The sequence below is a fragment of the Telopea speciosissima genome, chromosome 4, assembly GCF_018873765.1.
Source record: "Telopea speciosissima isolate NSW1024214 ecotype Mountain lineage chromosome 4, Tspe_v1, whole genome shotgun sequence".
Lineage (NCBI taxonomy): Eukaryota > Viridiplantae > Streptophyta > Magnoliopsida > Proteales > Proteaceae > Telopea > Telopea speciosissima.
In genome coordinates, this window is record NC_057919.1 from 56,751,606 (window position 1) to 56,763,108 (window position 11,503).

The 11,503-nt window shown below is 37.7% G+C and overlaps 1 protein-coding gene across 3 annotated transcripts in view; it reads left to right on the top strand.

The window, feature by feature from the left end:
- The window catches only part of LOC122658921 (plant UBX domain-containing protein 11), a 28,777-nt gene extending 19,068 nt beyond the window's left edge, over positions 1–9,709 (top strand). The window contains exons 3-11 of one of the 3 annotated variants that reach the window (XM_043854080.1): positions 2,730–2,782; positions 2,900–2,981; positions 5,403–5,468; positions 5,565–5,632; positions 5,754–5,966; positions 6,422–6,992; positions 8,555–8,833; positions 9,184–9,420; positions 9,590–9,709. In XM_043854080.1, the coding sequence (XP_043710015.1) occupies positions 2,730–2,782; positions 2,900–2,981; positions 5,403–5,468; positions 5,565–5,632; positions 5,754–5,966; positions 6,422–6,992; positions 8,555–8,833; positions 9,184–9,419 (1,568 nt within the window). In that variant the 3' untranslated portion in view covers position 9,420; positions 9,590–9,709. Of the gene's footprint in view, positions 1–2,729; positions 2,783–2,899; positions 2,982–5,402; positions 5,469–5,564; positions 5,633–5,753; positions 5,967–6,421; positions 6,993–8,554; positions 8,859–9,183; positions 9,514–9,589 lie in introns of those variants that run through there. The other 2 variants (XM_043854079.1, XM_043854081.1) reach the window with 2 other exon arrangements.
- Positions 9,710–11,503: the final 1,794 nt, after the last annotated feature.

Consider the following 11,503-nt stretch of genomic DNA (forward strand, 5'->3'; position numbering starts at 1 on the left):
TGGATGGAGGGGAAGGATATATGCAGGAAACTAAAATTACTTACTGGTTTGATCTCCTTCAAAGGCAGTAGCAACAGCTTGAAGAAGCTCGATTGAATAAGAAGAAGGACCTCCCGATCTACAAGATGCAAGGAGTCGATCGGAGTCCACCTATCCCTTCACCTTGATATTACCCACAAGGTAGCCTTGATATTACTCACAAGGTTCACTCAACAGAGCAGAGCAGCAGCTATGGCAGCAAACAAAAGTTTTTTCATTAATTAAATTCGTGTACAATGCTGGCCTCCCTTACAAACTTATATAGAAGACTCAAAAATAGACTTAGACACTAAAAAGGAATGGCCTAACCCTATCCCTAACCTATTAGGTAACTTAAACTAACTAGGAAACTAGAATACTAAAGGAAATAGACTCAAAACATGGCTGAACTTATAGAGTCCTAATCCAGCCCAACTTACATCACATGACTACTTAAGTTGTCACATGACCACTTAACCAAGTCACATGATCACTTAAATTAAACCAATTGGATCAACCAATTTGAACTGGTTCAATTAAAAAACATAAAAATAAACTAAGTATTGGGCTAATCCCGTATGCAACCTATATACCCCTAGCTTAGGCTCATTAAAGTGGCCTATTACATAGAAAACCCTTGGGATCAAAGGCCCAACATATATATATCCCAACCCTAGACTTATTCCTAATAAAATAAGCCCATTTGGGTGATGAATCTGCATCACCCGCTCTTGAATCAAATAATCAATTCAATCCTTTAGATACAAGGTCTTGTCTCCCCCAATTAAAGTTTTTCTAGATCATGAATCCAAGCTTGAAGTAGTCTTCCCGAGAGCAAGATAAAAATCGTTGGAGAAGAAGGTATGATTTCCTCTTTGCTCTTCTCCTTTTCCTCCTCCTCTCCCACGATCTCTCTCTCTCTCTCCTTCTCTTTCTTCTTCTCCTCCGATTCACTCTCCCTCTCCCATGTTTTCTCTTCTATTTTTTTTTGTGTGAATCTAATGCGGCAGCAAGGCACCCCACGTTTTTGTTTTGGGTAGTAATATAGGAAGATAAGGGTGAGAGGGAGGTTTCCGTCCTATTGGGTTTCTAGGTGTCAATAAGGTAGAGTTCCCCTTTCCTATTTTGTCTCTAATTTAGAATTAGTAGGTTCTTTCTTTTAATTCAAAGCCAATCCATATGTTTGCCCAATTAAAGGAAGTGGGAAATTCCCACGTTTCAAAGATCCCCTGATTTATGCTATAAATATAAATATAATATTATATAATTAGCAATTAATCCTTATTTTATGTTTATCTCTTATCTTTTTTTTAAGGCTAGATTCCTTTTGTCCAACGAATTTTGAAGTTCCCTTAATTAAGATTTATCTAAATTAATAAATCCAAGTCCCTAAATTTACCAATTTGCCCCTAAAAAAAATCAGGGATATTACAGTGTCATTGTTGAGGAATGCAGAGAGTGGCTTGTCCCAGAAAACAGACAGTATTCTGAGAGCCTTCACTGTTTCTGTTGCTTGGAACAAGTTGGGTTATGAGTGGTAAAGTTTGTGTTTTGACCTAGTAAGGAGACGGCAGGAATTGTTAAGAACTTGAATAAATGCTAGAAAGAGTTGTTCTGGTAATTGAGGGTGATATTTACTTGGTTAAATGTGTGAAGGAACAAAGAGTGGGGTAGGGGGGCTAAGTCTCATAGAACATAGGGATGGAGGATTTGTTGAGCTTATTGTCATGAATGGTTACTGGTAAGGATCCATGTAGCAGAGATTCTCCTGACTTGCTGTGCTGTGCCTCTTTCCTCTTACTTTCATCTTTCATTTATCATTTTCCTTTATAATATCTCATCTCTTTTCCCCATCTCTGTTTTGTTTAGATCTCAGTTTACCTTAATGTTGTTTTGTTTGGATCCATGTCGCCGACCCTAAGTTGGGATAAGGCTGTGTTGTTGTTGTTGTATTGTCATGAATGGTTACTGGATCCTCTGGTCAAAGATTCTTATTTACTTTGTCCAATATCGTCTTCCCCTGAGATGTGTTAGTTTTTTGATGTCAGTAGAGATGGTGTTGCAGATTCAGTCTAGCACGATTATATCCAGGAATTTCCTACAGAAAGCTATTTCAGATCACAAGGCAGTTTACTCCATTAGATCCCTTTTGAAACAAAAGAGTCCTTTTAGATTTGGAACTTTGTGACTGTATTTAGTTTTATCAGCTTCTTTTGGAAAGATGGGCCAGTTTTAAAACTCAAGCTGAGTGGGGCTAAAACTCACTCTAAAATTGAAATTTAAGCTGGGTGGGGGCTGATTTTCCTTCTAAAATTGAAATTCTGAAGGATGGACGGAAACAGGGTAATAAAACCCCTTTCAAACTGTTATTGAAGTCAGAGGCTCCTAACACAACTGTAGAAGGTGGTGGATTTGACTCGAGCATAGACTGGTGAGAGAGTAAATATGGAAATTCAGAGTCGCAAAAGTGGTTGACCGGAAAAGGTCCATTGGATGCAACAGTCTTGTGTTAAGTGTCAATGTCTGGGTTCATTGTTATTTCCTTGTTTAGCATGCTTGGGATTTCCAATGTGTTTGTTGACATTTTATATTTCCTTTCGGTTCAATAAATGTTTATGGTGAAACTGAAGACTTGTTTTACAAACATTAAGTTTCTTTCATGCTTTCTATTTTCATTTTCTAGGCTACTTATGTTTCTATTCTCATTTCAGGGGAAGACAAAGACTCAATGCTTTTGGAGCAATCAACATGGATGGATTTAAATGTGAGTTTACTCTTTTTTTCCCTTCCAATATTTGATCAAGATTCCTATGGAAATCATTTTCTTCTTATATTTCTTAAGTGATGATATCGTATGTGGAGTGTCTTGTGTTGCATTCAGGTGGCAGAATCAATGTCAAAGTATGGCATTTTCTTGCATCTCCCACAAGGAAGTACTGATGCATCACAATTTTCTGCTATTTGTATCCTTGAATGACAGTATGCTTTTAATGCCAGACTGAGATCATCAACTATCCTCTTTCATATTATTAAATATTGTACAATTTTTTGGTTACACCAGTTCCTTTTATGTTAGATGTCATGAAAGTTGGCTATGGATATTTACAGTTGAAATCAGACTTGTTAGATAAGATTTTACTCCTCTAAAGAGAATTGCTAGGCATCCAAGTTGTAATTCACATCAAATTTATGCCATAAATTTTATAACTTTCTATGGATCATTTTACAAATTACACGTCTGAAAAAGATCTCTTATAGAATACATGTCATTTTCATATTAATTTTTTTTCACATGATTTAGGTACCTAGCATTTCATCCCTAACCATATTCAACCCTTAAACAGGGTTGCAGATTGTCAGATTGAACGTAACTCAGAAAAGCTTGAACACCATGACACATGCTCAGTCCAATGTAGTTCATGAGATAATTGGCCCTAACTAAGCCCTCTGGCAAACTTCAGGGTTTAGGGATAACCCTGCCCACCCTGCCAAATCATATGGAATCAAAATTGGTTTACATTTGACCCTCCCCAGACCCTGCTAAACGTGGGAGCCTTGTGCACTGGGTACGGGCTTTTTTTTTTTTTTTTTGGTTCCAAGGCATCTCACTTGGAAACAGCCTCTCTTGCATAGCAGGGGTAAGGCTGCATACATTTGCCCCTCCCGGACCCTGTAGTAGTGGAAGCCTCGTGCACCGGGACACATTTTTTTTTTGTTCCAAAGGCATCTCACCAATTCTAAAATGGGAAAGGTCACCAAGAATATTAAATATTACAAACACTTTGTTTTGGAACTTGGAACAAAACATTGAAAGAGTTTGTGGATCTTCTAGAAATGTGAAGAGTCACAAGGACAAGTTAAGAACTAGAAACACATATGTATAAATAGTTTGAAGTCTTGTCAGAATCTGCCTTTTGTTTTAAGGCATTGTGTATTCCTAGATACATTTGTTTATGATTTTGGTTGAGTGAGATAAAGTGCTTTTGGGTTAGGAATAAGGCTGCACATCTCCCCAGGGTCTCGTTTCTAATTTTTTTAGAGATTTAATAAAATTCTAAGATCTGCCAAGGGTCCTTGAGTTCCGGGGTTAGAAAATAAGTCTTTATAATTTACCTACACCAAAATCAACTAGTATAAATAAGGAATCAGATCTCAAACTTCTTGTATCAATCCAAATCCTGTATGAGGCATGAAAATAAAGATATTTGTTTGAGTTCCCTTCTGCAGGATTATGAAGTTCTGTTATTATTTTGGGACAAGTAACTATTTGTTGAAAAAGACGTGAATGACACAGCAGCCTTCAAAGAAGAAAGACCACACCATAATTAGCTTAGGACAATAACAAAAACAGTAGAGGGGAAAACAGTATTTGATAGCAGTCTCCGGTAGAGGGATTGGTCAAGAATGGGGATGGATGCTCATGAGGGAATCCAGGACCATTAGGTGTTGGTGGTATAATAAGGAGATAGGATGGCTCTGTTTTTCGGGGTTTTTCAGGATTGATTTCAGAAGGGGATTCCAAAATTTTTATCAAAATTGATCTTGTAATGCTGGTTTATAGTAACATAATGCTCCCCATGACTAAAACACATTACAGTTTGGAATATTTGGAAGATCAAACCAGCAGAACCCGGGAATTATATAAATAAGATTAATTTACATTTGATTATTTTGATCAGAATCAATAGGCAATTAATAATTGGAATTGTTCCAAGACCTAAAATATTGAATAATTTCAATTGGGGATGACTCTGTAAGTGGGCATGAACAAACTTGTTCCAACTTTGTCTGCATTTGAACTCATGAATCCATTAACAGTTCATGATAGATTTGCTTATGCTAAGATCAGTAACTAGACATGCAGGTCTGTCAAATTACATTTACCCTATGCTTATGTAATCAAGCAAAACTATACTCCATGAAAGATACTCATGGTGGCTCCAATTTTATTTAGGCATGTCTTCTTAAGACTTACTTTGGATCTGCACTACTTGGTATGTTAAAGCGTGGTCTTAAGTAATTAACACTCTCTCCCTGTGCTCACTTATTGTTTGGTTTTAAATAGATAAGTTCAATTTCCTCATTTGTGGGAAAATTGATCTCCTTATAATTCAGCAGATCTAAATTTCATATGTTGAATAATGGGTCCAACCATCACTTCCCCAGAGCTTCAGAATATGTGTAAATATTTAATTAGTTAGATTTTACATTATTATCTTGGTGACTATGAAACCCAGTTTGAAATGACAAGCATCTTTTTACTAATCATGGTTTACTTCTGGAGCCAATGTGTTCCATAAGTTGTCTGGCTTAGTATATCTGTGTTGCTGGTGTTTCTTATCTTTAGTGCAATCAAGAATGTTATTCTTACATGAACTGGACAGACCCACAGAAATCAGTCCCTTGTATAACTGCTATCGGATACAATGGAGTACAGATGTGGCAGAATGGTAAGATATTCCTGTGTGTGTGTGTTTATTTTCAAGAGTTTGTGGGCACATTTTCTGACATCATTTCTCTATTTGTTTCATAATTTATTTTTCCAGAAGGTTATATAAGTGCTGAAGATCTGGTTTCTTGTATAGAGAAGGCATGGCTGAATCTCCATAACCAGGTTTAGTAGTCCGGTGAATCTTGATATTGTTCAGTGCCTATTGACAAAAAATCATGTATATTTTGATGAAATATAATGTGTAATGAGAAAATGACTAAGTATATTGTGTGGTGGCTTGCAGGAAACAACTGCCACCTTCCTAACTGCAGCACTGGCAGTTAAGAAATCTGAAGTGATGAGTTCTCAGGCTTCTAATGTTGCCTTGTCTGCACAAGGAAGTTCTTCAAGCACTGACGTGCCATCATCTCCAATAGATGAACCTCTCCAAGATGCAGAGAACAAACAATTGGTTACCTCTGAGCTAGTGAACAGTGGTTGTGAGCCTGCACTTGAGGTAAATCAATTGTTATAACTTCATCATGTCGGTAAATCAGATAATTTATTGACTTGTGTTTACTTTTTGGCACAATCGTCAATCTAATTAATTATCCTTCAACCCTGTATACATTGGTGGTAATTCAATTTTAGGCTTATAGCATATCATAGGGCAGTTACCTAACTGCTTACTATATAGATTTGTCGTTCATTTGATTGCTTTTTGTTTTAAACTAATATCCTAGTATAACTACCTATAACTCATTTCGTCAAAATGCCCCTGATAACGGGGGATACCGTCCAACAGTTGTATTTGATTGAATTAGTTGAGCAACAATGTCCAATGAAGGATAAGCACATTTACTTTCCATGGTGAATTTTCATTTTCATATTTGTGTGTGCATGTGTGTGTTTGTGGACATTATTTGCTAAATTAATTGGCCTCTTCTATTTATTGTACATATTGAACAACAGTTAAATACAGAGCCCGATGCAGAGACCTCTTCACAACTAATTCATGCCCGTGAGTTGGTGAGTGGTAAGGATGAAATGTCGCCTTCACCGAATGAAGTATCTCAAAAATTTGAGTATCCTGAAACAGTTGTTCCGGACAACTGTGAAGTTGAGTGTAGGTCTTTCAGTCTTGGGGTTGAATGTTCCGCACCTCAATGGAACACCACTATGAATGAACATAGCTCAGAAGTTTCACAAGGCAGTTCAGAGAAAATTAGTAATGACGTGAGTAACAGCTTACATAACACGAAGGCAGAAGTTCCTCAAACAAGTTCAGAGATGATTGGTAATGATGCGGATAACACCTTGACAAATGTGATGACTGATATGTTGGATAACTGTGGGGCTATTAGTAAATCAAATGATGTTCATTTAAACATCCGATTGCCTGATGGTGCAAGCCTTCAGAAGAAATTTTCTGTGGCTGACACATTAAATATGGTCAAGGATTATGTGGACGAAAACCAGACGACGGGAATAGGGTCATATGATCTAGCCATTCCTTATCCACGGAAGGTGTTTGATGTGCATGGTACGAATATCAGAAGCTTACTTTTGCCTATCCCTTATATGATGTTCATTGTTCACTAATTTTATCTTTATTGTTACTGTCTAGAGTACCTTTCATAAGTTTCAGTGTTCATGCTATTCTAATATGCTGCCGCTTAGCTTCTGGAAGCTTACTGGGCTTAAATCAGAAGATAGTTGTCCTTTGTGTTGTGAACCTCATATGATGTGATTTAGGATGCAAGATAAGGTCAGTCAAAATTTGTATGCTTCTCCTTTCAATTTCAAAGGTTGGAAACTTGTAAAGCTTCCCCTAAAGATTGTTTTGGAAGCTATATGGAAACAACTAGGTTGTAGACTGGGATCAGAAAACTCTCCTTTTAATTTAGCAGAATCGGATGCCATTTTACCTATTTTGTTGAGTCTTTCGTCACAACTTTTATCTGAATTGTAGGATCCATGATAGGTGGTTTGGCTGTTTGTTTTCTTAACGTCAATGCCCAACCTTATGCATCAACCCTTCTTTATCTGGCTTGGGAGTAGCAACGCATGCTGACCTTTTTTTTTGTGTTCCACCGCCACCACTTTTGAAGTGGTACCAATTCCCAATAGTTGACAGCTCAACTTATTAGCGATGTTATCTCTGGTATCTAAAATCATAGTTCTTTTGAAAGATTCTTGCTTTCTGCTATGAGTTCTTATATTATCTCTATTATCTTGTTAGTACTTTGTAGGCATTAAGGTTGCTTTGTGAATGGCGTCATAGTTGTACCATCATTTTTTTTATGGCTGACAAAGATGCTAGCACCATGTCATGGCCTGGTCCAACCAGCCCAAATGATGCACCTGTTAGGGGTAGGAAACCTTCCTGCTTATAAGCCCAAGACCCTTCCCAATGGTTGTGAGATTGTGGAGAGAGGAGTTTGAATCTGTGACAATCTCTCCCACTCAATCCCTGGGTGTTCTTGCCAGGGGGACCCATACCTCTGCATGAGACCGGCACTGCAGTGCCCTGCTCAATCCCCAAGGCCCTCACCGAAGGAACCTACGCCCCTACGTGGGATCCACACTGCAGTTCCCCCAACGGATATCCTCAATGTCTCTGGGATCGGATCTGATACCATGTGTCATGGTCCAGTGCAATCACTCCAAAAGATGCACCTATTAGGGGGAGGAAACCTTCCCTCTAATAAGCCCAATACCCTTCTCAAAGCTGGTCAATGTGGGATTGGGGTGGGAAGAGTTTGAGTTCATGACAACAATAATAATCAAAGAACAACCTTACACAACCTTTTTATGAATTCTCCTGCCAGTTCACAAACATTGAGGACTGATAATGGAGCCTCATAAAAGGGGCTGGGGGTGGGGGTGGGTGGGAGAGAGCGAGGCCAATCTATTGGGAAGTGAAGTGACTAAAGAAATATCATGCTGGAGGTTGTAATTGTACATCAAGGCATCATTTTTTATATAAATGCTGATACAATTTTCTTCCATTTAGTCTGTCTCATGGGTTCATATACTAATTTGGAATGATCCCTATGAATTACCAGCAACTTTTGATATCTTTATGGTACTTACATTTTGCAGATTTCAGCAAAACATTGTCAGAACTGGGACTCTTTAATAGACAAGCATTGATGGTTGTTCCTCATCATCCAGCTGCTAAGACCCACGGGGGACAGACATCATCCTTTGAACACAGCAATTCCTCCTCTCGTCAGATTGATCCTTCCAATGCCACCAATGGGGGATATTTTGGATATGTGAGGAGGATACTATCTTACGTGAATCCCTTTTCCTATCTTGGTGGTAATGCCAGCTCACCGAGTTCTTCACAGGAATCAAATGACGGCATGTGGCAGTACCGTGAGTTTTTTCCTCCCTTGTACCAGTAATTATTTTGAAACATGCCAAATCTTGGCCAAGTTACTCTCTAGGTTGTTAAATTTGGCTGATTGCTCCTACCTTCCATTGCGTGGACCTTCTCTGCAAGTGTTATAATGTGCCAGTAGCTGTATGCTTTTACAGTTAAATGGGTGACATTATCGACTCCATTATTCTGTTATATGGTCGATCAGTGGGGTGGGTCATGAAATGAATAATCTGGATTGATGATTATGTTGGCTGCATGTCTGCCCCTTGTGAATTCCTTTTCTTTTTTTCTCATACATGGTCGGTAACTGTTCGCATTCTCACTACTTTAAAATCTTTTGTAGGTCCAAATCCTAACCTCCAGAATAATTTGAGGGAAAGGACCCAGCCTTTGTATCCACCAAGTCGGGGGACCCCTTCCACCGGAGAAGGTTCCAGCAAGAGCAAGAAACCAATGTCCGGTTTTGGAAGCAATATCCATACACTTAAAGATACTGAAGATGACACCCCATTTAATGGCAAAAATGCCTTCTGGAATGGTAACTCTACACAGTATGGCGGTGATGGTGACACAAGATGAGGTTTAAGATGCTTTTACCATCCAACATATTTTGGCATAAGATTTATGTTGAGCTGGTATCTCTGTTTGGCCTCAATTGCAATCTCACCCTCCCATTCAAGGAGAACCCCAAGGGGGTGGATTGGGGTATGGAAGGTGAAAAGCAAGAAACTGCTACAATTTTTATTTTCAAGCTTGGTAATGGTTGGAATCAATGCCTATGCCTCGGTCTCTCTATAATTTGTAAATAGTATAAATATGTGATTTTTCTTATGGATTCAAATAATTGATTGTAGATTAGCATTGCTTAATTTTAATCTTGTTTTTGTGGCATTACTTCAAAACTTGCTTATAAACAAATGAGAAACTGTTAATAGAAGTCTTAAAATTCTCCCATGGTCAACCATAGTGGTTCCCTTGTATAAGCCATTGAATGAGATCACAACTGTCTCCTCATCTCTACTCTTTGGAAGCCTTTTGCCATTGTCTGTTTGTTGTAGACCCTACAAGATGCCTTTGGAAACCATGGCTAATAGGAGCCAAACAAAAACGTGATTGAAATACAACTGAAGTCCAACTTGTAGTGTTTTGTAGTCAAATTAAGACCAACAACAATTTGAGTGGAACAATCAACCAGAACAAGGTCAGAAACCCATCTATAGTAATCTTTTTCCCAAACTTTACTCCCTGTCCCATTTGTCTTTTGAAGTCAACATTTAAAAACTCAGATTAGGGAGGCTAGCTAAATCCGGATTTGATCCTATTATCTAAGTGATTTGTGGTTTTGATCTGAATCAATCGAGGATCTGGCCGGGTTAATGGATTTGGTTTGGTATCTGATTAGCTAATCACATGAAAGTATAAATATTATTTTCGTTAATGGTTTCAGTACAGTACTCTTGAATGTTGTGATGCAAGTCTTCTGCCAAACATGATAGCCTGCTTCCTCCTCTTTCAAATCTTTGTTTTACCCATGTTATTTTATCAAATTTTAATTTTCTATTGGCCTGAGCAAAAAACTGAGTGCCACGACTATTAGCGGATGTCAAGGAAAAGGGTTGTTTTTATTTTATTTAGAGATCGATTCACAAATTCCAAGTTGCTATTTTTGAATTTTTATCGTATGCGGTTTCTTGATCGATGCAGTTCCCTAGTGCCTCTCACAAGAGGAGGGTGGACCTCATCTGGGCAGAGTGTTCGGTCAGATGCACCGGGTGGGTCCCACCCCCCACTTGTGAGAGGCACTAGGGAACCACACCGATCAAAAAATCGTAGACGATAACGATTCATCATAGGTGACACCTAAGGTCTTAAGGAATGTGTCAAGTGGCACGACTCATCCCTTCTACGTCTCTATAATGTATGTAATTGTTGTGGTGTTTCAAACAAGTTCGATCGTAACAAGTATTCGCTAAAAAGATAAGTTTGTTCTCTCAATTACAATTATACATATATATTTTGCTTACAGCTTTACCTATCTTTGCTTGTTTTACTTCAATACTAATTTCTTTTATAAGTTAAAGCAAGTAGTAATATGTGAAACAAAATCAACCCAATAATAATTATTAAAATCGTTTCATCAGGTTTGAACAATGGGAACGAGCTAAATAACTAGAGAGAATTTTAGCCAAACTATCAATAGATTAATGAAGTGGGGCAAAACAATGATATATTTTGAGAATGATATAATAATTAGGTGAATTATTATAATACTTTTTCAAATATCACAAGGCATAGATTTTCTGCTATGTAGACAGCTGATAGTTTATTCCGACCATCGGATAGGGAGGACATGGTCTAGATTTGGCACATATCAAATTTCAAAACCTAAAAATTAAATTTGTCATTTTGTATTCACACATATTCTGTTTATGTTCATGCATGTGTATCGGTACTATAGGTAATGGTATTATTGTACATTTTCCCAACTCTTTAAGTGGTGACAAATGATTTATACTTAAAAAATTGATCGACTCAAATTTATCTTGTGTTTTTTTAGAAACATCACCATCCATTGTTTTAACAACTTTTTTGGGAAAAATGATATACACACTAGCGGGATGTAATGTTTTTTTTTTTTTTTTGGGGAATTGGGTGCTTTACAT